General features: G+C 43.1%; 1 protein-coding gene across 1 annotated transcript; it reads left to right on the top strand.

Annotated features, from left to right (window-relative positions):
• Positions 1–8653: 8653 nt before the first annotated feature.
• Positions 8654–27623, top strand: Glod5 (glyoxalase domain containing 5). The gene is made up of 4 exons (XM_045141067.1): positions 8654–8745; positions 20605–20742; positions 22847–23002; positions 27146–27623. Exons 1-4 carry the CDS (start codon positions 8683–8685, stop codon positions 27269–27271), a joined length of 483 nt encoding a protein of 160 aa, XP_044997002.1. The 5' UTR covers positions 8654–8682; the 3' UTR covers positions 27272–27623.
• Positions 27624–27939: the final 316 nt, after the last annotated feature.

The raw sequence follows: 27939 nt of genomic DNA on the forward strand, positions 1-27939 counted from the left end.
CTGTCTTATGTAGAGACCGAACTTGGGCCCTTAGTCTTTGCAGGCAAATGCCTAAACTGCTAAGCCATCTATTCAGCCCTAAAGCCACCTCTTTTTTTTTTTTTTTTAAAAAAAAGAGTACTGCTTTTTAAAAAATAGAAACAAAGGCAACCTGTTCTGAGACTTACTAATTTCTCTTGGATATCCCACATTTCTATCTCTAAACAAAATATTATTTTGAGGTAAGGTCTTGCTCTAGCCCAGGCTGACCTGGAAATCACTAATGTAGTCTCAGGCTGGTCTCGAACTCATAGCAGCCCTTTTACCTCAGCCTCCCGAGTGCATATGTCACTGTGTCTGGCTAAAATTTTTGTTTGTTTTTTGAGGTAGGGCTCACTCTAGCCCAGCTCACCTGCAATTCAATATGTAGTCCCAGGGTGACCTTGAACTCACAGTCATTGTCCCACCTCTGCCTTCCAAATTCTGGGATTAAAGGCATGCACCATCACCCTCAGCTATTTTTATTTATTTACTTTTATTGTAGAGAGAGTATGGGGTTGGGAGAGAGAATTGGTGACCTAGGGCCTCAGTCATTGAAATCAAACTCCAGTCGCTTGCGCCACCTAGTGGACACGTGTGAATTTGTGCTTGCTTCACCTTTTACACACCTGGCTTACATAGGATCTGGATAGAGACCCAACTTGGGTCCTTAGTCTTTGCAGGCAAATGCCTTAACTGCTAAGCCATCTCTCCAGCCCTAAAGCCACCACTTTAAAAAAAAAAAAATAGAAACAGTACTATTTAAAAGAAAAATAAAGACAGCACTCCTTTTTCATTGAACTAGTAATAATTGTTAAAAATAGAAACAGCCCTACTTTTTTAAAAAAATAAAAACAGTCCTACGTTTTAATAAACATAAACAGTGCTATTTAAAAAAAATAGGAACATAAGCCACCATTTTTGAGACTTACTAATTTCATATGGGTATCCCCCATCTCTATCTCTAATATATATCTAATATATATATATATACACATGGGTTCACTCTAGCTCAGGCTGACCTGGAAATCCCTATATAGTCTCAGGCTGGTCTTGAACTCATAAAAGTCCTTTAACCTCAGCCGCCCGAGTGCATGTGTCACCATGTCCATCTAAAAAAAATTTTTTTTTTTTGAGGTAGGGTCTCACTCTAGCTCAGGCTGACCTGGAATTCACTACGTAGTCTCAGAGTGGCCTTGAACTCACATCCATCCTCCCACCTCTGCCTTCCAAGTGCTGAAAGTAAAGGCATGCAGCACCACTCCCAGGTATTTTTCTTTCTCTTTTTCTTTTTCTTTTGGAGTGAGTGTTGGGGGAGGGAGAGGGAATTGATGCTTCAGGGCCTTGGCCATTGAAATCAAAGTGCAGACGCTTGCGCCACCTAGTGGACATCGGTGACAATGTGCTTGCTTCAACTTTTGTGCATCTGGGTTACGTAGGATGTGGTGAGAGATGGAACGTGGGTCCTTAGTCTGTGCCTTCAAATGGCTTACTTGCTAAGACATCTCTCCAGTCCTAAAGCCTTTTTTTTTTTTAAATAGAAAGCCGGGCGTGGTGGCGCATGCCTTTAATCCCAGCACTTGGGAGGCGGAGGTAGGTGGATCTCCTTGAGTTCGAGGCCACCCTGAGATTACATAGTGAATTCCAGGTCAGCCTGAGCTAGAGTGAGACCCAAACTCAAAAAAAATAATAATAAAATAAATAAAAGTAGAAACAGCACTAGTTCTTTTTTCAAATACAAACACTACTAGTATTTTAAAAATAAAAACTACTTTTTAAAAAAAAGTGCTACTTTTTAAAAAATAGAAACAAATGCCACTTTTTTTGAGACTTACTAATTTTACTTGGGTATCACCTGTCTCTATCTCTAAAAAAAATTTTTTTTTTTTTTGAGGTAAGGTCTTGCTCTAGCCCAGTTAGACCTGGAAATCACTATGTAGTCTCAGGCTGGCCTTGAACTCATAGCAGTCCTTTTACCTCACCCTCCTGAGTGCATGTGTCACCATATCCATAGTATACAAAAATTATTATTATTATTATTATTTTGGTTTTTCGAGGTAGGGTCTCTCTTTAGCCCAAGCTGACCTGGAATTCACTACCTAGTCTTAGCGTGGCTTTGAACTCACATAGATCCTCTCACCTCTCCCTTCCAAGTGCTGAAAGTAATGGCATGCAGTACCGCTCCCAGGTATTTTTATTTATTTATTTTTATTTTGTGGTGAGTGAGGGAGGAGGGAATTGATGCCTCAGGGCCTCAGCTACTGATGGCAAACTGTAGACGCTTGCGCCACCTAGTGGACAATGGTGACATTGCACTTATTTCAACTTTCGTGCATCTGGGTTACATAGGATATGGTGGGAGCTCGAACATGGGGCCTTAGTCTTTGCAGGCAAATGCCTTAACTGCTGAGCCATCTCTCCAGCCCTAAAGCCATTTATTTTATTTTATTTTTTGTTTCAAATTTTTATTAATAACTGCTATGATTATAAAAAATATCCCATAGTAATACCCTCCCTCCCCCCACTTTCCCCTTTGAAACTCCATTCTCCATCATATCCCCTCCCCATCTCAATCAGTCTCTCTTTTATTTTGATGTCATGATCTTTTCCTCCTCTTATACTGGTCTTGTCTATCACACCTTCCAAGGCTCAGAGTCTAATGTGGAAGAGGTGGTGGAAAGAATGTAAGAGCCAAAGGAAGGGTGGGACTCCTTACAACGTCCTCCACCCAGACACAAAATGGCCTGGATATCCATGACCTCACAGTGCCTCACACTACCTGCGTAAAGCAATTTTTTTAAAAAAATAGAAACAGCACTAGTTTTTTTTTCCTTCAAATAGAAACAGTACTATTTTTTAAATGAAAACAGTACTACTTTTTTTTTTTTTTAAGAAAAGTAGAAACAGGGCTGGAGAGATGGCTTAACGGTTAAGTGTTTGCCTGTGAAGCCTAAGGACCCCGGTTCAAGGCTAAATTCCCCAGGACCAACGTTAGCCAGATGCACAAGGGAGCACACGCATCTGAAGTTTGTTTGCAGTGGCTGGAAGCCCTGGCGTGCCCATTCTCTCTCTCTCCCTCTACCTGTCTTTCTCTGCCTCTTTCTCTCTCTGTTGGTCGCTCTCACATTAATAAAAAAAGAAAGAAAGGAAAATAGACACAGTACTATTTTTTGAAAATATAAACAAAAGCCACTTCTTTTGAGAATAACTAATTTCACTTGGGTATCCCCTGTCTCTATCTCTATTTTTTTTTTTTTTTTGAGGCAAGGTCTCGCTGTAGTCCAGGCAGACCTGGAAATCACTCTGTAGTCTCGGGCTGGCCTCAAACTCATAGCATTCCTTTTACTTCAGCCTCCTGAGTGGTTGTGTCACCATGTCCAGATATATATATATATATATTTTTAATTTTTTATTTATTTATTTGAGAGCGACAGACACAGAGAGAAAGACAGATAGAGGAAGAGAGAGAATGGGCGCGCCAGGGCTTCCAGCCTCTGCAAACGAACTCCAGACGCGTGCGCCCCCTTGTGCATCTGGCTAACGTGGGACCTGGGGAACCTAGCCTCGAACCGGGGTCCTTAGGCTTCACAGGCAAGTGCTTAACTGCTAAGCCATCTCTCCAGCCCCAGATATATTTTAAAAAATATTTTCTTTTTGTTTTTCGAGCTAGGGTCTCTCTCTAGCCCAGGCTGACCTGGAATTCACTACGTAGTCCCTGAGTGGCCTTGAACTCACATCCATCCTCCAACCTCTCCCTTCCAAGTGCTAAAGTAATGGCATACAGCACCACTCCTAGGTATTTTTTATTATTTCTTTTTATTTTGGAGTGTGTGAGGGGGAAGGGAGAGCAAATTGATGCCTCAGGGCCTCAGCCACTGAAATCAAACTGCAGACGCTTGCACCGCCTCGTGGACATCAGTGACAATGTGCTTGTTTCAACTTTTGTGCATCTGGGTTACATAGGATGTCGTGAGAGATCGAACTTTGGTCCTTAGACTTTGCAGGCAAATGCCTTAATTGCTAAGACATCTTTCCAGCCCTAAAGCCATTTTTTTTTAAAGTAGAAACAGCACTAATTTTTTTTCAAGTAGAAACAGTACCACAAGTTTTAAAATAAAACAGTACTACTTTTTTAAAAAATAGAAACAAAAGCTACTTCTTTTGAGACTTACTAATTTCACTTGGTTATTCCCTGTCCCTATCTCTAAAAAAAATAATAATACTTTTTTCTTGCTCTAGCCCAGGCTGACCTGAAAATCACTATGTAGTCTCAGCCTGGCCTTGAACTCATAGCAGTCCTTTTACCTCACCCTCCTGAGTGCATGTGTCACCATGTTCAGCTTAAAATATATATATATATATATATATTTTGTTTTTTCCAGGTAGGGTCTCTTTCTAGTCCAGGCTGACCTGGAATTCACTACATAGTCTCAGAGTGGCCTTGAACTCACATCCATCCCCCCACCTCTGCCTTCCAAGTGCTGAAAGTAATGGCATGCAGTACCACTCCTAGGTATTTTTATTTATTTCTTTTTCTTTTGGAGTGAGTGAATGGGGAGGGAGAGGGAATTGATGCCTCAGGACCTCAGCCATTGAAATCAAAGTGCAGACACTTGCGCCACCTAGTGGACATCGGTGACAATGTGCTTGCTTCAACTTTTGTGCATCTGGGTTACATAGGATGTGGTGAGAGATGGAACGTGGGTCCTTAGACTGCAGGCAAATGCCTTAATTGCTAAGACATTTCTCCAGCCCTAAAGCCATTTTTAAAAACAATAGAAACAGCACTAGTTCTTTTTTCAAATACAAACACTACTACTATTTTTTAAAATAAAAACAGTACTACTTTTTTAAAAAATAAAAGAGTACTACTTTTTTTAACGATAGAAACAAATGACACTTCTTTTGAGACTTACTAATTTTACTTGGGTATCCCCTGTCTCTATCTCTAAAAAAAAAAAATTTTTTTTGAGGTAAGGTCTTGCTCTAGCCCAGGTAGACCTGAAAATCACTATGTAGCCTCAGGCTGGTCTTGAACTCATAGCAGTTACCTCAGCCTCCTGAGTGCATGTGTCACCATGTCCATAGATTAAAAAAAAATAGTATTTTTTTTTGTTTTGTTTTTTTGAGGTAGGGTCTCTCTTTAGCCCAGGCTGACCTGGAATTCACTACCTAGTCTCAGAGTGACCTTGAACTCACGGCAATCCTCTCACCTCTGCCTTCCAAGTGCAGTACCACTCCCAGGTATATTTATTTATTTATTTATTTTTATTTTGGGGTGAGTGAGGGAGGAGGGAGAGGGAATTGATGCCTCAGGGCCTCAGCTACTGATGTCAAACTGCAGACGCTTGCGCCACCTCGTGGACATTGGTGACATTGCGCTTGCTTCAACTTTTGTGCATCTGGGTTACATAGGATGTGGTGAGAGTTGGAACATGAATCTTTAGTCTTTGCAGGCAAGTGCCTTAACTGCTAAGCCATCTCTCCAGCCCTAAGGCCATTTATTTTATTTTATTTTTTCTTTCAAATTTTTGTTAACAACTGCCATGATTATTAAAAAATCCCATGGTAATACCCTCCCTCCCCCCCACTTTCCCCTTTGAAACTCCATTCTCCATCATATCCCCTGCCCATCTCAGTCTTTCTTTTATTTTGATCTTTTCCCTCTCTTATACTGGTCTTGTCTATCACACCTTCCAAGGCTCAGAGTCTAATGAGGAAGAGGTGGTGGAAAGAAGTTAAGAGCCAAAGAAAGGGTAGGACTCCTTACAACGTCCTCCACCCAGACACAAAATGGCCTGGATATCCATGACCTCACAGTGCCTCACACTACCTGCGTAAAGCAATTTAAAAAAAAAATAGAAACAGCACTAGTTTTTTTTTTATTTTCTTCAAATAGAATCAGTACTATTTTTAAAATAAAAACAGTACTACTTTTTTTAAAAGAAAAATAGAAACAGGGCTGGAGAGATGGCTTAGCGGTTAAGTGTTTGCCTGTGAAGCCTAAGGACCCCAGTTCGAGGCTCGATTCCCCAGGACCCACGTTAGCCAGATGCCCAAGGGGGTGCACGCGTCTGGAGTTCGTTTGCAGAGGCTGGAGGCCCTGGCGGGCCCATTCTCTTTCTCTTTCTCTGCCTCTTTCTCTCTCTGTTGGTTGCTCTCACATTAATTAAAAAAAAAAGAAAAATAGACACAGTACTATTTTTTTTAAATATAAAAAAGCCATTTATTTTGAGAATAACTAATTTCACTCGGGTATCCCCTGTGTCTATCTCTAAAAAAATTTTTTTTTTGTGGTAAGGTCTCGCTGTAGTCCAGGCAGACCTGGAAATCACTATGTAGTCTCAGTCTGGCCTCAAACTCACAGCAGTCCTTTTACTTCAGCCTCCTGAGCGCTTGTGTCACCATATCCAGCTAAAAAAAAGTTTTGTTTTTTGAGGTAGGGTCTCAGTCTATCCCAGGTTGACCTGGAATTCACTATGTAGTCTCAGGCTGTCCTTGAACTCACAGTGATCCTCCCAACTCTGCCTCCCAAGTGCTGGGATTAAAGGCGTGCCCCACCAACCCCACATATTTTTATTTATTGTTATTTTAGAGAGAGTGTGTTGGGTGGCCGAGAGAATTGATGACTCAGGGGATCAGCCACTGAAATCAAACTCCAGACGCTTATGCCACCTAGTGGGCATGTGTGACTTTGCACTTGCTTCACCTTTTGTGCATCTAGCTTATGTGGGATCTGGAGAGAGTTCAAACATGTGTCCTTAGGCTTTGTGGGCAAATGCCTTATCTACTAAACCATCTCTTGTGACCTAAAGCCACCTCCTTTTTTAAAAAAAATAGAAACAGTACTACTTTTTTTTTAAATAGAAACACCTGTGCGTGGTGGTACACACCTTTAATCCCAGCACTCGGGAGGCAGAGGTAGGAGGATCGCCGTGAGTTCGAGGCCACTCTGAGACTCCATTGTGAATTCCAGGTCAGCCTGGACTAGAGTGAGACCCTACCTTGAAAAACCAAAAAAAAAAAAAAAAACAAAAAAAAAAACCATAGAAACAGTACTACTTTTAAAATTTTTGTTCATTTATTTATTTACTAATTTCAGAGTGAGAGAAAGAGGCAGATAGACAGAGAGAGAGAGAGAGAAAGAATGAGCACGCCATGGCCTCCAGCCACTGCAAACGAACTCCAGACGCGTGCGCCCCCTTGTGCATCTGGCTAACGTGGGTCCTGGGGAATCGAGCCTTGAACCGGGGTCCTTAGGCTTCACAGACAAGCGCTTAACTACTAAGCCCTCTCTCCAGCCCCAACACTACTGTTTTAAAAAAATTATTTATTTATTTATTTATTTGAGAGTGACAGACACAGAGAGAAAGACAGAGAGAGGGAGAGAGAGAGAATGGGCGCGCCAGGGCTTCCAGCCTCTGCAAACGAACTCCAGACGCGTGCGCCCCCTTGTGCATCTGGCTAACGTGGGTCCTGGGGAACCGAGCCTCGAACCGGGGTCCTTAGGCTTCACAGGCAAGCGCTTAACCGCTAAGCCATCTCTCCAGCCCCCAACACTACTTTTTAAAAATAGTAACAGTACTTCTTTTTGATAAAACTAGAACAGTACTTTTTAAAAATAGAAACAAAAGCCACCTCTTTTGAGACTTACTAATTTCACTTAGGTATCCCCTACTTCTCTATCACTAAAAAAAAAATATTGTTTTTTTTTTTTTTGAGCTAAGGTCTCGCTCTAGCTTGGCTAGCAATCCAAGTTAAAAACTTTAATAAAGCATTCCATTCCAGTAGGGACACACATTCATGGTTGTGTTGGGCACCTGTAGTCCCAGTTACTCAGGACGCTGAGAGAGGAGGGTCACCAGAGCCCAGGAGTTGACGACCAGCCTGGGCAACATATAGAGACATTGCCCCCCTCCATCTAGAAAAACAGAACTCTTTGCACATATTTTATTCTTTTACTACCAAGGCCCTAAGGGTTTTGTTTTTCTGTGCTGAGTTTAGAACCCAAGGTCTCGGGCTGGAGAGGTGCCTCAGTGGTTAAAGCACTTGACTGTGAAGCCCAAGGACCCAGGTTTGATTCCCCAGGACCAACATAAGCCAGATGCACAAGGTGGCACATACATTTGGAGTTCGTTTTGAGAGTGGCTAGAGGCCCTGGTTTGCCCATTCTTTCTATCTGCCTCTTTCTCTCTCCAGTAAATAAGTAAATAAAGAAATATATATTTTTTTAATTTTTAATTTTTATTTATTTGCAAGCAGAGAAAGATAAAAGAAGAGAGACAGACAGAGGGAATGGGCATGCCAGCACCTCCAACCACTGCAGACGAAATCCAGAGGCATGTGCCCCTTGTGCATCTGGCTTATGTGGGTCCTGCGGAATTGAACCTGTGTCCTTTGGCTTTGCAGGCAAATGCCTTAACCAGTAAGCCATCTCTACAGCCAATAATTTTTAAAAAAAAAAAATGAAAAGACAAAAAGAACACAAGGTGTCTTTAACACAACTCCACAACTGAGCTATTCGCCTATCTCTCAAGGCGACAAGTTTCATGCCAAAGTCCCTGTGCTTTGCACTGCCTGCCTCTGTCAGCCGTGCCCTCCCATTCCTGCTCTTTGATCTCCTGGCTCTGAGCCAGCCCCAGGCACAGCCCACACCCAGCTGCCATGTTACGCCGTCTGCCACCCAGGCTGCCAGTCAGGATGTGGAGCAGGACATCAGAGAGTCAGGTGAATGTGGGGATCCTGGGGGCCCAGGGAATGGAGTTCGGCAGTCTGGCTGGGAATCCTAGACCAGTGTGGCAACCTGCTCCCAGGGCATGTTCTCAAAGACAAGCAGAGGGCAGCAGAGGGCATTTAAAGGCCATGCCCAAGCCGATGCAGGCCTACCCAGGCAAGAGGTCGGGAGTGGAAGATGCAGTGGAGCCCTTAGACACAGGGCTGGCTCCTGTCTGTGGGTGACCCAGAGGAAAGCAGTTCAGCCCTGGGCAGGTGGAGAAACCCAAAGGGGTCTCAGGAGGGTAGCTGCGCCGAGGCTATCAGCATAAAACCGTGTGGGGAGTGGCCAGGAAATTAGGAGTTTTGTCAGGACGTTCATGCACCCCTGAGAGCCTGAAAGAAACTTTGAAGAGAAACCTGGAGGATGAAAGAATCATTTCCTGTGGTGGAAGCCAAGGAGGGAGGGCATGGTGGCCAAGGCACTACTAAGGGAGGAAGAGGCTGAGCTCATTTTCCATAGGGTGTCAGCACTGGAGAGGGAGCCAAAGCAGGGCTTAAGGGGGAACTTGGCGCTCGAAAGGCAAAGATTGGAGAAGCAGAAAAGCTGAAAAGCAATGACCTGATTTTTCATATCAAGAAGCTGGAAAAGGGCTGTAGAGATGGCTTAGCAGTTAAGGCACTTGCCTGCAAAGCCCAAGGACCCAGGTTCAATTCCCTAGGACCCATATAAGCCAGATGCACAAAGTGGCGCATGTATCTGGAGTTGGTTTACAGCGGCTGAAGGCCCTGACATGCCCAATCATTCTGTCTCTCTCTGTGTCAAATAAATAAAATTTAATTTAAAAAATGTTTTTTTTTTTAAACCATACCTGGCTTCTTAAAATTCATTTGCAAGGAGAGAGAGGAAAGGGAAATGGGCACACCTGGGCCTCTTGGGAATTGAACTGGGATCGTCAGGATTTGCAAGCAAGCACCTTTGACCACTGACTCAGCTCTCTAGTGCCCAGAAACAACTTTTATCAAACCCTAAGAAAATGGGAAGAAAGTATGAAGATACAAGCAGAAACTGCTGGCATGGTGGCGCACACCTTTAACCACAGAACTTCTGAGGCAGGGTAGAAGGATCACTGTGAGTTCGAGACCAGTGTTGGACTGCACAGTGAGTTCCAGGTCAGCCTAGAAAAGACCAAAAAGAAAAAAAAAAATTAGGCAGAACCTGGGGAAATAGAAAGCAAACATGCAATAAAGGTCAGCAATGTTTAAAGTTGGTTCTTTGAACACAATTAAGAAAATATTAGTAGTTAGGAGAAAAACATAAATCACTGCCACCAGGAACAAAAGATGTGCTCTTACAGATTCTACAGAAGTGAAAGGGTTAATAATACTGTTTTTGTAGGCAGAGGGTGGATGGGTGTATCAGGACCTCTTGCCACCACCAATGAACTCCAGATAGATACACCACTTTATACATCTGGCTTTAAGTGTATTGGGGAATCAAATATGAGCAGTTAGGCTTTGCAAGCCAGTGCTTTTAACTGCTGAGCCATCTCTCAAGTCTCCCAGAAGATGAATGGATTTATCTTCATTAGACCCCCAATGTCATTTATGCCTTTTTGTTTTTGTTTTTGTTTAAGAAAGCATCTTTCTTTAGTCTAGGCTGACTTGGAACTCACTCCATAGTCCAGGCTGGCCTGGAACTCATGGTAATTTTCATACCTCAACTTCTGAATTACTGTAGTTTTTTTAATTTAAAGTTTTATTTTATTTATTTGAGAGAAGGAAGCAGTTAGAGAGAGAATGGGCATACCAGCACCTGTAGCCACTGTAATCTAACTCCAGATGCATGTGCCACCTTGTGCATCTGACTCTACGTGCGTAGTGGGGAATCAAGCCCAGGTTCTTTGGTCTTGCAGGCAAGTGTCTTAACTGCTGAGCCACCTCTCAAGCCTTGGTTTTAGTTTTTTAAACAGGGTCTAACTCTGTAACTCAGAGTGGCCTGGATGTCAATATATACTCCAGGCTGTCCTTGATCTTGTGAAAATCCTCCTGCCTTGGCCTCACCAGTGCTGGGATTATAGGCATATGCCACCACGCTGGACCCATGTCGATATATCTGTGAGGACAGCAGGATGTGGTAACTTTACTAATGTATTCTCTACTCATGAAAACAGGACCACAGTATTTTTTGTATGTTTGTATTGAAATATTTTACTTGACAGAATGAATAGATGAATGATTATGGGTATGTCAGTACATGGTGGGCCAGGAAAAATCATGGAAAGGACAGAAAAGAGATTTCAAGAGCTACTGCCATGTGGAGAAAGAGCCCATGGGGAAAGTAAGGGCTTGTGGTCTGGCTGGGCCTGGGCTGATCAGAGGGGAAACTCATACCAGCAACTGGAAGTTCCCACGTGGACAGGCAGCTCAGAGACCTTGTTTGCCTCTCACCAACACATTTACAACCTTATAGAGGTGGGCCTTCCCTTCTGGCTCAGGTGAGCCAGGGAGACAGTTGATTCATTAGGGTTAGGGACTGTCTCAGCCAAGTTCTGGGGTCTAAACTTGAGCAACCACAATGTCAGGATTAGATTTAAATCCTAGGAGAAACCTCCCTCCCAGGAGGGGCCCAGGTTGTTTGTGGGAAAACAGAGCTAGGGTGGAGATAATATGTCAGATCATCTTTGAGCTCCAGCAAAGTAGAGACTGCAAGGATAGACCCAAAGACATTTCTGTTTGTGACTTTCAGGGGCCCAGTCTCTCTAACTGCCTAAAAGAGCTACCCAACTCCCTCTCCTTTCCTCTCTTCAGGAGAGAATACTTCAACTATGAGGAGTCTGCTACACAACACGCTATCTGTAGCTGATGGATGGCCTAGAACTCCCAGCCACTGATCCTCCTACCTCAGTCTCCCAAGTGCTGGGAATACAGGCAGGCACCACCACTCCCAGCTCTTTTTCACATCATTATTATGTTTTAATCTGGGGCTCAATGAATCTAGTAGTTTAAAACATATATGTTTGGGGCTGCAGAGATTGCTTAGTGGTTAAGGTGCTTACCTGCAAAGGCAAAGGACCCAGGTTCGATTCCCCAGTACCTGCATAAGACAGATGTACAAGGTGGTACATGTGTCTGGAGTTCACTTGCAATGGCTAGAGGCCACAGCATGCCCATTCTCTCTATATATCTGTCTGTCTCTATCTCTGATAAAGAAAATATATTAAAATTTATATAGGTTTAAGCCGGCTGTGGTGGCACATGCATTTAATCCCAGCACTTGGGAGGCATTGGTAGGAGGATTGCTAAGAGTTCAAGGCCACCCTAAGACTACATAGTGAATTCCAGTCAAGCCTGGGCTACACTGAGACCCTACCACAAAAAACTATACACACACACACACACACACACACACACACACACACACACGGGCTTGAATGGCATTAAACAGGATGGAATGGGAAGGAATAAAATAACAAAATAGAACAGAATGGACTGTAATCCAGTAGAATGTAATGGAATCAACCAGCAGCCAGACTTTGTAGCAAGAAGTGGACGGAATTGTTGTAGTATACAGTCATACATTGAAATATTTGTTTGGGAGACAGAACAGATATCTTTTTTTGTGATACCTTATTACTACTTTGGTTTTTTTTTTCATTTTTTTAAACTGAGAACTTTATTTTAAAAACTTAGTGCATATTGGTCACAATCCCATTGAGTTATATATATTCTTATGGTTGCTCTCCCAAGCCCCCATTCCACTGAGGCCCTCCTCACTATGGTTCTCAATATTCACTGCAGGATCATGAACTCACTAGCCAGCCTCTGTGTGTGGAGGGGACAATGCCTCAGAGTCCAACTTTTACCCTGTGGCTCTTACAACTGCTTTCCTCTTCTGCATTGTTTCCGGAGTTTCAAAGCACTTGTTATTAAACCTTAGAAATATATACATATATTTAGTTTTGGTTATTTATTGGAGACAGAGAACGGAGAGAGAAGAGAGAATGATTGCAACAGGGCTTCCAGCCACTGCAAACAAACTCCAGACACCTGCATCACCTTGGGCATCTGGCTTATATGGGTCCTGGGGAATCAAACCTGGGTCCTTTGGCTTTGCAGTCAAATGCCTTCACCACTAAGCCCTTAAATTCTTTTAGTGTTGATGTCTCAGCCTCCTCTGATCGTCTGCTTGGATGAGTTTTGAGTCTCAGTGCAAGAGTCTCCGAGTTTAAGAAATCTCTTTATTGAGGCTCTCAGGAATTCAGGAAATCAGAAACCGGCCTGGCTATCTCAAAAGCAGGCAAACTACTGACAGATGATTCCAGGGAAGCTGGTCACCTGGGCTGCTATCTCCAAAGCAAGCAGCCTGCCCCCATCACTCCCTCATCTCCTTCTCTCCCCGCCAGCATGATCCCACCTTTAGATAAAAGCCCTCTGCAAAAAGCCCATAGTCCTAGGACTGCTGAAATGTGAAATGTCGCTCGGTGACCTCGGAACAAAATTCTCCTTGCCAGAGATATCCGCCTGCTCCTTCCTTTCAAATTCACCTCTACAGTTTTTCCTCACGCTTGGTGTCTACTGCCATCTCCCTGGAAGAAGTTTTCTGGCTAGCAGTGAGAGCAGAACTCATAGTTAAGCCACCACTTCCTCTGTTATGTGTCTTGGGCCCTGACAGATGTGACAGAGATGGCTGGTCACATGCTAGGCAGCTGGCTGTCTTTTCTTGTCATTCTGTAGGGTCTTGAGTCTCCCTGGTATTTGAGGCCATCTGTAAAAAGCAGATTCTGTACCCAAGACCGAGAGCAGCATGTATCCAAGGGGATAAACAGATAATTAGAATATTATAATATTAGCCAAAGAACCGACAGGGAGTCAGGTAGCTTTGTTAGGTAGTTTTAGGGTGGCTGAGCCCTGAATATAAGAAGCAGAGATGTCCTTAAGTCTGTCATTGCAATCTCCACTTTATTAGATTTCAGAGAAGGATCTCTCTCTTCCTTAGCTCTTGCCTAAAAGCTTCTCTAACTTGTTTTTCTATGAAAAACCTGAGCCCCTCCCTGGGAGGAAGTTCCCCTTTCTTAGAATATAAATCTGATTTTGACATTGTGGCTGGTTAAGCTCAGCCCTAAAACTTGACATCATGGCTGGCCTCTTCTTGAGCCAGCCCCAAGCCCAGACCAATCAGCCCTCACGCTGACTCCCCTTAGCCTGAAGGTGAGGCCCACCACACTGAGGTTATAAATGGACCCTTACCATGTAGTAAGTCTCGGTTGGCTGCCTGTTTACTCTCCTAAATGTCCAGGTGCTGGTAACCCCAACATGGGTTCCCCCTCTCCTGTGCTCCACATGGCATGTGCTATCTGCACTTTCTTCTCTTTCCTCTTAAAACCACTTTTCATGATTTTTCCAGAACATCACGGATGCTCTCAAAGCAAATGTGGGGGGGGATCCATTTCCTTTCTCTTGGTTTTATACTTCGACTAAATACATATAAAAATTTAATAAATATCCTCAGTCTTCTATATCAAAATCTTTGGTTAAAAACAGGCATTATTGGTGGGCATGGTGGCACACACCTTTAATCTCAGCACTCGGGAGGCAGAGGTAGGAGGATCATGGTGAGTTCGAGGCCACCCTGAGACTACATAGTGAATTCCAGGTCAGTCTGGGCTAGAGTGAGACCCTACCTCAAACAAACAAACAAACAAACAAACAAACAAACAAAAAAACCCACAAACATTGTTGAATTCCCCACACCCCATTACAGAACAGTGGACCCTTCCCTTTAGGGTCTATAACCTTCTAAGCCATAGGCTTCTGACTCAGTTCTCCATGCCAGGGATGAATTCCCTCCCTCTTCGTGAGCTTCATACCCAGTCGGCGAGCAGATGATTACCCCCACAGGCTGTGTGCCACTGTTGTACCAGTGTGTACATCTGGCCTGGTGGGTGACTTTGTAGCTTAGAGGACCCGCTGCTGGTTCCCACTGTTGGGGGCCTTGATCCGCCATCACCTTGAGCAGCACTTTCCAGCACTAGCAGGGTAGGCAGCAGGGAGCTGGCTTCCTCCGCAGTTCCAGCACGGTCTCTCTCGACGTCCTGCAAGCACAGCCTGTACTGTCTTCAGCAATAGGGTCTCACCACTTAGAGCTGCTGGGCGGCCAAGTGTTTTGACAATGGCCTGCATTGTTTGGGGCCTCATGGGCTTCCCTGACCAATAGCTCCCTGTGGAGGTAACTCACTTCTTGCACAGGGATTTACCAGCAACAGCCTATGGTTTTAGGGTAAAGCTTTCTCCATCAAATCAGGGTGCTTCTACCCACCATTTCCCCCTCTCCCCTCTCTCTTATTAAGACAGTAATATATATATTTATTTTTTGGTTTTTCAAGGTAGGGTCTCGTTCTAGCCCAGGCTGACCTGGAATTCACTATGTAGTCTCAGGGTGATCCTCCTACCTCTGCCTCCCGATGGCTGGGATTAAAGGCATGTGCCAACATGCATGGTGTAGTTATCTTTTTTGTTTTGAGGCTATCCCAACTGATGACCTTTTTTTATTCTAAAGAGAGCAAAAGCAAGCAAGCAAAGAGAGAGAAAGAGAGAGAGAATTGTTGTGCCAAGGCCTCAGCCAGTGCAATTGAACTAAAGATGCTTGTGCCACCTACTGTGCATGTGTGACCTTGTGATTGTGTTACCTTGTGTGTCTGGCTTACGTGTGACCTGGAGAGTTGAACAAGGGTCCTCATGCTTCACAGGCAAGTGTCTTAACTGTTAAGCTCTCTCTCCAACCCAGACTGGCCCCCTTTTTGGGGATTTTCAAGGTAGGGTCTCACTCTAGCCCAGGCTGACCTGGAATTCACTATGTCGTCTCAGGGTGGCCTCAAACTCACGGTGATCCTCCTACCTCTGCCTCCCCAGTTCTGGGATCAAAGGCATTCACCACCATGCCTGGCTTAAAACTGGCCTTTTTAAAATGTGTGTGTGTGTGTGTGTGTGTAAGAGAGGGAGAGAGAGAGAGGAAGAGGAGGAGGGGAGGGAGAGAATGATCATGCCAGGCCCATAGCCACTGCAGTCAAACTCCAATTGCATGTGCACTTTGTGTGCATGCGGGGCCTTGTGTACTTGCATCACTTGTGTGCCTGGTTTATGTGAGGCCTGGAGAGTTGAACGTGGGTCCTTAGCTTCCACAGATAAGAGTATTAACTGGTAACCCATCTCTCCAGCCTAAGTTTATACTTTACTAGGCTAATCAAGACAAAGGTTTCTATGGTGGTGATTCAAGCCATTGTTAGTTTTGCATATCTCCTCACTATCCCCCCCTCAGTCCCCTATGGATCCTTCTACTCCCTGTATTCCATTGCTCCACTTGCTGTAAAGCATTCTCTCTCTCATCCCTTCCTGCTTCCCCTATTTCTAAACCTCATTCCTTATTAATACCACTGATGCTCACTATAACTCATAAACACATCAAACTAATCCATGTGAGGATCCACATATGAGAGAGAACATGTGGCCTTTGTCTTTTTGAGCCTCTGTAACATTGCTTAGAATAATTTTTTCATGTCCATCCATTTTCCTTCAAACATGATTTCATTTTTCCTTACCATAGAGTAGAATTCTACAGCTGATATGTACCACATTATCATCATTATTCATTCATCAGTTGATGGCATCTGGGCTGATTTCATTTCCTGGCTGTTGTGAATAGAGCAGTAACCAAAATGAGCAAGTATTTCTACAGGAAAGGGTAGTGTAGGATATATGTCCCGAAGTGGTATAGTATGACAAAGTATGTCTATTTATAGTTTTTGTTTATTTTTGCGAGGTAGAGTCTCATTCTAGCCCAGGCTGACCTGGCACTCACTCTGTAGTCACAGGCTGGGCTCTGACTCACAGTGATCCTCCTACCTCTGCCTCTTGAGTTCTGGAATTAAAGGTGTGTGCCACTATGCCCAGAGTATTTTAGATTTTGAGGAACATTCCTACCGATTTCCATACTGGCTGTACAAGTTTGCACTCCTACTAATATTAGATAAGCATTTGATTTTTAAAAATATATTTTCCTCTTTGTTATTTAAATTTTTATTTTATTTACTTATGAGAGAGAGAGAGGGAGGGAGAAGGAACAGATATAGAGAGAGAATGGATGTGCCAGGGCCTATAGCTGCTGCAAATGAACTCCAGATCCATGCATCACCTTGGGCATCTGGCTTACATGGGTCCTGGGGAATTGATCCTGTATCTTTTTGTTTCCCAGGAAAGCACCGTAAACACTAATCAATCTCTCCAGCTCTCATATGATTTTTTTTTGATGATAGCCATTCTGATTGTACATGGAATCTCAGAGTAGTTTGAATTTGTATTTCCCTGACTCCCAAAGATGTTGAACATCTTTGTAGATATTTATTGGCCATTTGTATTTCTTCTTTAGAGAACTTCCTGTCCAGTTCCATGCCCCATTTTTTAGTAGATTGATTGATTTTTTTTCTTACATTGAAAAAACTATTTATTTATTCTATTATTTATTGGAGAGAGAGAAAATGAGAAAGAAGAAGAGAGAATGGGCATACCAGGGCCTCTCTCTACTGCAAACAAACTCCAGATGCACATGTCACCTTGTGCATACGGCATTATCGGGGACCTGGAAATTGAACCTGGAGCCTTTGGCTTTGAAGGCAAGTGCCTTAACCACTAAGCCATCTCTCCATCCCTATGGCTTACATTTTGGAGTTAGATCTCAGTATATCCTAGATATTAAACCTCTGTAAGATGTATAGCTGGCAAAGATTTTTCTCCCATTTGATATATAGGTTGTCTACTGACTCTGTTGAAGGTTTGCTAAGCTGTACAATAGCTTTTTAGTTTCAAGAGATCCTAAAGGTTGAATGTTTGTCTAATTCCCTGGGCTACTGAGGTCTTATTCAGAAAATCTTTCCCTATGGTTCTATCTTGGAAGATTCTCCCTATTTTTTCTTCTAGTCATCTTAGTTTCAGGTCTAATGTCAAGGTCCTTTACCCATTTGGAGTAGATTTGGTGCAGGGTTAAAAAGAGCCTCGATTCATTCTTCCACAAGTGGTTATCCAGTTTCTCCAACAGCACCATTTGTTGAAGACACTGTAGTCAGACCCAACAGTGACGAAAGCGTGCAATGCCACGAGTGTCCACAAGGCGGCGCACCTGCCTGGATTTTTGTTCACAGCTACTGAAAGGCCCTGGTGTGCTCATTCTCTCTCTCTCTCCGTGTGTGTGTGTGTGTGTGTGTGTGTGTGTGTGTGTGTGTGTGTGTGTGTGTGAGACAAAACAAAACAAAACTAGATGAGTCTGTTGAGATTTGGAATTATGGTAAGTACTATGAATTTTAACTAGATGACCAGAATATAATCATCAACATGTCAGCTTTGTTCTAAGCCCTTAAAAATAAAACTCTTGATCAGTCATGGTGACACATGCTGTAATTCCACCATTCAGGATGCAGAAGTAGTATTGCCACTAGTCTGAGTCCAGCCTTGTCTTATATACTGAGTTCAACGCTAGCTTTGCCTACATGATGAGACCTTGTCTTAAAATAAAACAATATTTATAAAAGTGAGAAATATATATATATATATACACACACACACACACATATATATATATATATACATACATACATACATATATATATATATATATATATATATATATATATATATATATATATATATATATATTTGGCTGGAGAGATGGCTTAGCCATTAAGGTATTTGCCCAAAAGCCAAAGGTCCAAGGTTCAACTCCCCAGGATCCATGTTAGTCAGATCCACAAGGGGGCGCATGCGTCTGGTGTTCGTTTACAGTGGATGGAGGCCCTGGATGCCTATTTTTTATCTCTTTCTTTATCCTCTCTCTCAAATAAATAAATATGCATAAAAATTATATATAAAATATATTTTTTGTCAAGTCTATTTTATTGAAAGAGAGACTAAGACACAGAGGGAATAAATAATTTATTTCCAGAATCTATTGTCTCCCTTTTTGTGTCTTTATTCATGGCACAGGAATGGATCCCAGGGTCTCACACATGCTGGGCAGGTGGTTTATGAGTAAACTACACGCACAGCTCTGAGTCTGTTATATCATGGCATGGTGTATGTGTGGTGGATGTGTGCTTGTATGCAGATGCATGCACCTCATGCACGCATGGCAGAGGACAGTGGAGAATGTCCCCCCTCCATGGTTCATCTGTGTGTCTCCTTCAGTTTGCTGTTTTCACACGCCCCAGTGATCCTGTGGTCGCTGATCCTCCAAGGACTTGAGTTATAGATGTGCATGCTATGAACCTGGGTGCTGGAGAATTGAACTCAAGGTAAATCAGCAACTCATGCTTGCACAGGATGGGCTTTTACCTGCTAAGCCATCTCTTTAGCCCCTCTGAGTCTGTTCATTGATATAATGTGTTCTACTTTCTGTTGTAAGAGCCACATGCTGGGAGATCGGGTCTAGAGGCATTTCATCCCCCCCAAAAAAACTGACTGCTGCTCCCACAATGCATAACACCTAACCCCATGTAGAATGCCAACAAGCCCACTGAGGAGGCCCCCCTGCAAAATAGAGATAGGAACGGGGGGAAGATGGTACCAACACAAGATGTAGACATACAAAGTATGTTCTTAATTAAAAAAAAAAAGGAAGAAAGAAGAAAGAGTGCTGGAGAGATGGCTTAGTGGCTAAGATGCTTACCTTCAAAGCTAAAGGACCCAAATTCAACTCTCCATTCCCACATAAGCCAGATGAGCAAATGTTACATGCATCTGGAGCTTGATTCCAGTGACCAGAGCCCCTGGTATGCCAGTTCTCTCTCTCTCTTTCAATAAATAGAATTTTAAAAAATGAATAAAGAATAAAAAAGAATGATATCAAGGGTAGGCTCTAGAGAGAAGTGGAAGAGGGAAGAGCATCACCTCCATCCTGGTTGTCAAATTGGCTCTGCAAATACATAAACAAATGCATTCCTTTTTGTTTTTACTTTTTTTTTTTTTCCAAGTTAGGGCCTCACTCTAGCTCAGGCTGACCTGGAATTGACTATGCAGTCCTAGAGTGGCCTCAAACTTGCAGCGATCCTCCTACCTTTGCCTCCCTAGTGTTGGATGGAAGAGAAGGAGAAGCAAAGAGGTAGACAGTGCAATGTGGTTTCTTCTGACTTAAAAAGTATTTTATTTATTTATTAGCAATGTTAGAGAAAGGGGGGGAGAGAGAGAGACAGACAGACAGAGAGAATGGATGTGCCAGGGTCTCTAGCCATTGTTAACAAATCCAGATGCATGTTCCCTTTACATGGGTATTAGGGAATCAAACCCAAGTTGTTAGGCATTGCAGCCAATTGCCTTACCCACTGAGCCATCTCTCCAGCCCTCTTCTGACTCCTTTTTCACAGGCAGTGTCTCGTTCTAAACCAGGCTGAACTGGAATTCACAACGTAGTCTCAGGGTGGCCTTAAACTCACCGAGATTCTCCTACCTCAGCCTCTCAAGTGCTGGGAATAAAGACATATGCCACCAGGCCCATCTTCCTCTGACTTTATCTTTGGTTTTGTTTTGTTTTTGTTTTTTCGAGATAGGGTCTCACTCTAGCTTAGGCTGACTTGTAATTCACTATATAGTCTCAGGTTGGTCTTGAACTCGTGGTGATCCTCCTGCTTCTGTCTCCCTAGTGCTGGGATTAAAGGCGTGTGCACCATCACGCCCAGCAGTTTTGACTGCTTAAGACATGCCGGGGACTCACTCTGTATCCAAGACTGGCCTCAAACTCACAGAGACCCTCCTACCTCAACTTCCCACGTGCTGGGATTATAGGCATGAACACAGCCTTTTCTTATTTATGTCTTTATTTTGACATTGCAGTCATGGAGGACCAGCAATGAGACGCCTCCGCCATGCCTTATCCACAGACTGGACCACATTGTGATGACAGTAAGGAACATCGAGGACACTGCCATGTTCTACTCCAAGACCCTGGGCATGGGGGTCACTACCTTCAAGGTAACCACTTCCCCAATGACCAACTGGGTGCATGAAAATGTTATAACACTTCCAATCATAACTGGGAGGTCTGGCGGTATAGCTCATCAGAGAAGCACCAGCCTAACATGCAGTAGATACTGAGTTAAATCCTAGTCCCTAAAAATGCCAAATATAATGTAACTCCAAGAACCAAAACATTAGAATTATGAGAGAAATTATGAATCAATGAAGGATATTCCCAACTCTGAATAAGGGGACATTCAGAGAGAGCATGAAGAAAATGTAAGGGAGGAAATTATTATGGAAACAATGCAGAAGCCTTGGAGTTCAAGAACAGATTGAGCAACATTGCAAACCTTACAAAAAATACAAGAGAACTGTGCATGCTTTATGTACAAAAAGTCAGCTGAATGCCTAGCACAATGACACATGTGTAATTCCTGATGAAATCCATTAAAAAGTAGCTGGGACAAGGCATGGTGATTGTGGTACTTTGAATAGATGGCCCCGATATATTCAGTGTTTTATTAGTTTGTAGTTTACATCTGCAGCCACCTGGTGGGAGGCAGAGTCACTGGGCAGTTCTTAAGGGGTTTGAAATTTTAATCTAAATTTAGGCAAAGTGTGCTAGCTGGAGTCCCTGAGGTGTGCTGTGCTGTGTGGCTCTTGACTTTAAGGCTTGGACTTCTCTCTGTGTGTTGGAACCTGTGAAGGCAGGCCAGCTTCTTCTGCCATTATGGAACTTCCCCTACATCTGTAAGCTTCAGTAAATATCTCTTCCTCCATAAGTGTGCCTGGTCTGGAAGTTCATCTCAGCAAACCTGACGTTGTCTGCTACAGTGATGCATGCCTTTGATCCCAGCACTTGGGAGGTAGAGGTAGGAGAATCACCTTGAGTTTTGAGGCCAGCCTGAGACTATATGTTGAATTTGAATTTCAGGCCAGCTTGGGCTAGAGTGAGATCCTCCTTTGGAAAAAAAAAAAACAAAAAACAAAAAACAAAGAAAGAAAAAATAAAGAAGAAAGCAAGCAAGCTCCTATTAATTTTTCAAGAGATTAAAAAGTAGTTATTCTACAAAGGAATTAGAAACATGTAAAGAAGGCTGGTGGGATGGCTTAGCAGTTAAGGTACTTGCCTGCAAAGCCAAAGGACCCAGGTTTGATTCCTCAGTACCCATGTAAAGGCACATGAACAAGGTGGCACATATGTCTGGAGTTCTGGTCGCTCTCTCTCTCTCTCCTTCCCACCCTCTTTCTCTGTCAAATTAATAAAAAATAAAATATTTTTTGAAGAAAGAAACATGCAAATATTAAATTTCTCAAGAAACACATCGCAGGCCAGAAGACAATGGGAGAGTTTCAAGATTCTAGGGGGAAAAAAAAAACCAAGTTAGAATTCTATGATCAACCAAGCTAGTAATCATGGATAAGTGTTGAATAAATTATCATTAGGCCCCAGAAGCCTGGAAAGGCACTGGGAGATGGCTCAGCAGGTAAGAGTGCTTTTCACACAGCTTGAATGACTGAGGGCTGAGCTGGCATGTATTCAATCCCCAGGATCCCCCTAAAAAGCTGGGCATGGGGGGCTCAGTGGTTAACAGTCGGCCTGAAAGCCCAGCTGTGGGTTCAGTGAGAGAATCTGCCTCAAGAAAATAATAAAGGCCAAAGAGTGATAGGGAAGAACACCCAGATGTTTTCCTCTGGCTGTGCATATCTGCACACTTAAATGTTTACATCTGGAAAACATGAGACCATCTCAAAAGAAATATAAAAATATAGCAAAAGAACAGGGGCTGGGAGATGACTCAGTGGTAAAATGTGCTTGCTTGCAAAGCCCACTGGCCCAGGTTCAATTCCCCACATGAAGCCAGGCCAGACTCATTTGCAGTAGGAGGAGACCAACTCTGACCTCCACATGTGTACACACACACACACACACACACACACACACACAATGTTTGAAGAAAAACACACAAAACAACAACAAAGCACATTAGCTTTGTAGGTCAAGGGCTGTCGTTTAGTAGCCCTGTTCTCTTTTTCTCAAAACCTCTCTGAGGTAAACAGGAGGTCTTTAGGTAAAATTCATCTTTTCAGGTGGTTTCCTCTCTCTCTTCTATAGGGAGACCGGAAAGCATTGTGCTTTGGTGACCAAAAGATTAACCTACACGAGGCGGGAAAGGAGTTTGAACCCAAGGCAGCTCACCCTGTTCCGGGCTCCCTGGACATCTGTCTAATCACAGAAACACCTTTGCAGGAGGTGGTCCAGCATCTCAAGGTGAGTGTGACATCACTTTTACTGAGAAAGTTGCTGTAGAGATGGTGAAAATAGAAGCATGACTCAGGGAGACCTGCCTCAAACCACACACATGACAAGTTCTCACATCCACATCATGCCTGTACACAATTATCTACTCATTATTTTCACTGATGTTATTTTTTTCAACCAAATAGATAAGAAAAGGAAGAATGAAGGCTATGGGGAGATAACTCCATAGATAACTGCTCAGCCAGTCTAGCCCAAGGAGTGAGCTCACTCAAGCCAAAGAGAAATCCTGTCACCAAAGGGGGTGGAGGACATTCCTGAGGCTCACACCTAGGGTTGTTCTCTGGACTCCATGTATGTCTCCACACAGGGGAACACACAGAGCTGCATGCACAAGTACGTGCACATGCATAATAAAAGGAAATATGAGGGCTGGAGACATGGCTTAGCGGTTAAGCGCTTGCCTGTGAAGCCTAAGGACCCCGGTTCGAGGCTTGGTTCCCCAGGTCCCACGTTAGCCAGATGCACAAGGGGGCGCACGCGTCTGGAGTTCGTTTGCAGAGGCTGGAAGCCCTGGCGCGCCCATTCTCTCTCTCTCCCTCTATCTGTCTTTCTCTCTGTGTCTGTCGCTCTCAAATAAATAAATAAATAAATAAGTTGAAAAAAAGGAAATATGAGGGCCAAAACTGACATCACACTTTCAAAGACTTATATATGAATTCTTTTACGTAATTAATTTACTTTTTAAAAAAATTTTTGTTCATTCTTATTTATTTACTTGAGAGTGACAGAGAGAGAAAGAGGCAGATAGAGAGGGAGAGAGAGAATGGGCGCGCCAGGGCTTCCAGCCACTGCAAACGAACTCCAGACGCCTTGTGCATCTGGCTAACGTGGGTCCTGGAGAATCATGCCTCGAACTGGGGTCCTTAGACTTCACAGGCAAGCGCTTAACCACTAAGCCATCTCTCCATCCCAATTAATTTTCTTTTAAGTAAAGTAATTTACTTAACATTACTTTTCTTTACTGCTAGGTAAAACTTCACTGTGTTTGATTCCACATTTCCCATGTAAAGCCAGGTGCACAAAGTGACACATGCACCTGGAGCTTGTTTGTGGCAGCTAAAAGCCCTGGTGCACCCATTCTCTCTTTCTGTCTCCCATTTCTCTCTGCTTACAAATCAATAAATCAAAATAATTTTATAAAGGAATTGATGTTCCACAATGTATATGAAAACTCCATTTTATCTTTTATCATCTATTTTATTGACAACTTCCATAATTGTAATCAATATCCCATGGTAATTCCCTCCCACCCCCACTTTCTCCTTTGAAACTCCACTCTCCATCATATCCCCTCCCAACTCAATCAGCTCTCTTTTATTTTGATATCATGATCTTTTCTTCCTATTATGATGGTCTCGTGTAGGTAGAGTCAGGTACAGTGAGGTCACGGATATCCAGGCCATTTTGTGTCTGAAGGAGCACGGTGTAAGGAGTCCCACCTTTCCTGTGGCTCTTATACTGTTTCTGCCACCTCTTCTGCTATAGACCCTGAGCCTTGTAAGGTGTGATAGAGATATTGCAGTGCTGAGCACTCCTCTGTCACTTCTTCCCAGTACCATGATGCCTTCTGAGTCATCCCAAGGTCACTGCATTCTGAAAAGTGAGAGTAGCATTAATATATGGGTATGAACATTAATAGAAGTGCTTACTGGGCAGTTTGCTGAGCATAGTATATACATTTAGCCAGACAGCAGCAGACATTACACCCCTAGGGCTCATGACTACCCCTGTAGTAGGTTTTCAGCATCAGGGATGTATTCCCTCCCGTGGAGTGGGCCTCCAGTCAAATTACAGGGCAGTTGGTTTCCACCATAACAGACTTGTCACTATTGTACCCACTGGCTCATTTGGCATGGCTGGCCAAATATAAGGCTTGCAGTGTCCACTGTTGAGTATCTTCACTGGTGATTTCTCTCTCTCCCTTTGACCTGCATGCAGAATGGCTTCTTTCAGCTTTCTGTCAGCTGGTCTACATGGAGGAGGTGATCAACTCAGTTCCAGCAGGATTTCTCAGTGGCCTTGCAGCCCAAGTATGTGGAGTCTTCAGCAATAGAGTCCTACCATCTATTCCTGGTGGGAAACCAAGGGCCTCAGCAATGGCTTGTATTGATTTTGGGGCATCAGGGACATCCCAGGCCAAGAACTCACTGGGAGGTATCCCATCCCTGGCACTGAAGATTTTCTAGTAACAATCTATGGCTCCTGAGTGTTCCATTGTGCAAAATAGTAGGTTTCCATGATGTATTTATATCCTCTTAGATTTTGATAAGTCCTCCCTCCACTTTTCGCTTATTCAATCTCTTCTGCTGACCTCACTTCAACATTTTCACCCCCATTAATCTGTTCTTCTAATTAAATATATACAATACCATCCTACTAAGTCTCCCCCTCCATTTCTATTCCCTTTTTATAGACTTTCTAGCTTACTGGCCTCTCCTACTGAGTTTTATTCCTACTCACATACAGGTCCATTCATTTGTAAGTAGCATGCACATATGAGAGAGAAGATATGATGTTTAGCTTTCTGGGCCTGGGTTGCCTCACTAAGTTTAAGCCTTTCCAGATCCATCCATCTTCGTGCAAACTTCAAAACTTTTCTTTACTGGAGAGTAGAACTCCACTGTGTAAATGTGCCACATCTTCATTATACACTCATGAGTTGAAAGACATCTAGGCTGGTTCCATTTCCTAGCTATTGTGAATATTGTGAATAGAGTGGCAAAAAGCATGGTTGAGCAATTATCTCTAAGGAAATGAGATGAGTCCTTTGGATATATGCCTAGGAGTGCTATAGCTGGGTCATATGGTAGATCTACTTTTAGCTGTCTCAGGACCTCCACACTGATTTCCACAATGGCTGGACCAGATTGCATTCCCACCAACAGTGTAGTAGGGTTCCTCTTTTTCTGTATCCTTGCCAGCATTTATGGTCATTTGTTTTCATGATGGTAGCTAGTCTGACAGGAGTGAGATGGAATCTCAAGAAAAATTTAATCTGCATTTCCCTGAGGACTAGGGATGTCAAACGTTTTTTTTTTTTTTAGATGTTTCTATGCCATCTGTATTTCTTGTTTTGAGAACTCTCTCTTTAGTTCCGTAGCCCATTTTTAATTCAGTTGTTTTGATTTCTTATTATTTAATTTTTCTGAGTTCTTTGTATATCCTAGATATTAATCCTCTGTCAGATGCACAGCTGGCAAAGATTTTCTCCCCATTTTACGTTGATATAATGGGAAGGTAAAAACCAACAGCGATAGGACTGAGGATATAGCTCATTATTGAATGCTTGCCTGGCCATAGGAGACTCTGAGTTCCAGCCATGGCACTGGGAAAGGAAAAAATAAAAAGAATATAAACTTTGGCTGGGGATTGTGGTAATGCACGCCTTTGATCCCAACACTCAGCAGGCAGAAATAGGAGGATTGCCATGCTTTATGTCCATCCTGAGACTACACATAGTGAATCCCAGGTCATCCTGGGCTGCAGCAACACACTACCTCAAAAAAATATATATAAACTTTGAGCTGAGCTAATTTTGTTTGAATTCTGGCTTCAGTAGTTACTAGATAATACTTGGTACTATTACCATCCCTATTTTACAGATGAGAAATTTACTCTGCCATGGTTATACATGTTCAACAGAATAAATGAGGACATAATGGAAGGATATGGGGTCAGAAAGACAAGGATGTTCTAGAGGATTCTAGGCCACCTTTAGGTATTAAATTTCGGCTGGGTTTATATAGCTCAGTATTATAGCACTTGATTAGGATTTGAGTTCAATCCCCAGTATCACAGGGATAAAGATAGAATTTTCCAGAAATTAAGTTTTGGTTTTATGCACATGGATTTTTTTTTATTAGGAGAGAGAAAGAGAGAGAATGAATAAGAAAGTAGACATGTCAAAGCCTCTTGCCACGTGCAGCAAACTCCAGAAACATGTACCACTTTGGCATCTGGCTTTATATGGTGATTGGGGGATTGAACCTGGGCCATTGAGCTTTGAAAGCAAGAGCCTTTAAATACTGAGTCACCTCTGCAGCCCACACATGGATTTTGAGAAATGACTTTTATGTTCTCTGTTCACTTCAGGCTTGTGACGTACCCATTGAGGAGGGTCCGGTCCCCAGAACTGGAGCAAAAGGACCTATCATGTCCATCTACTTCCGGGATCCTGACAGAAATCTGATTGAAGTATCCAACTACATTGCCTCCTGATTGACACTGACTCTCTTCCGTTCCGTACCCTATAACGGCATCATCTCCTTTCCTTCTGCATTCCTTTACCGAGTCACAGAGACCTTGCAACACTAAGAAGTTTGGCTCTTCACACATCCTGTAAAAGGGACCTGTGGTGTTTTGAATGTGAAATGTTCCCCATGCCCTCATGTGTTTGTGTTTTTAAACCTCAGACTCAATCTCCAGCTGGTGGCAATGTGGGAGATGGTCTTGCCCAACCCCCCTTGCCAAAGCTGGCTCACTTTAGCTAATACATCTCAGAAGCTGGGGCAAAATATGATGCCTAAACAGTTCTCTGCCATGCCATGATGAATCTTCCCGTCAAGACTGTAACCTGCAATAAACCCTTTCCTTCCATATGCTGGGTTTTTTTTTCACGTGTTCTATTCCAGAAATGACAAAGTAACAGAACTTCAGAAAGATATATGTATATATAATCCCCTCCAACACATGAATACTATTTTTATGTAATTTCATCATTCTTGTCCTGGTCCAATGTCTAGGCATTTGGCAGTACATGAGCTGTCTTGGCTTTTTGAAAGTCGGTGACTAGATTATGACATCACTCCTTACCACATATAGGGTCATACTTTGGGATTCAAGGCCTCTGACAGGCTTCTCTTTATCAATGATCTATCACCCTTATT

Source organism: Jaculus jaculus, chromosome X (genome assembly GCF_020740685.1).
Source record: "Jaculus jaculus isolate mJacJac1 chromosome X, mJacJac1.mat.Y.cur, whole genome shotgun sequence".
NCBI classification, from domain to species: Eukaryota; Metazoa; Chordata; class Mammalia; order Rodentia; family Dipodidae; genus Jaculus; species Jaculus jaculus.

What these genes read in the sequence shown, in the direction of transcription:
- Glod5 (XM_045141067.1), top strand. Translation starts at nt 8,683, where the DNA reads ATGTTACGCCGTCTGCCACCCAGGCTGCCAGTCAGGATGTGGAGCAGG. An exon ending in GCAGGACATCAGAGAGTCAG is followed by an intron (nt 8,746 to 20,604) that starts GTGAATGTGGGG and finishes TTGACATTGCAG; the next exon opens with TCATGGAGGACCAGCAATGA. An exon ending in TGGGGGTCACTACCTTCAAG is followed by an intron (nt 20,743 to 22,846) that starts GTAACCACTTCC and finishes TCTCTTCTATAG; the next exon opens with GGAGACCGGAAAGCATTGTG.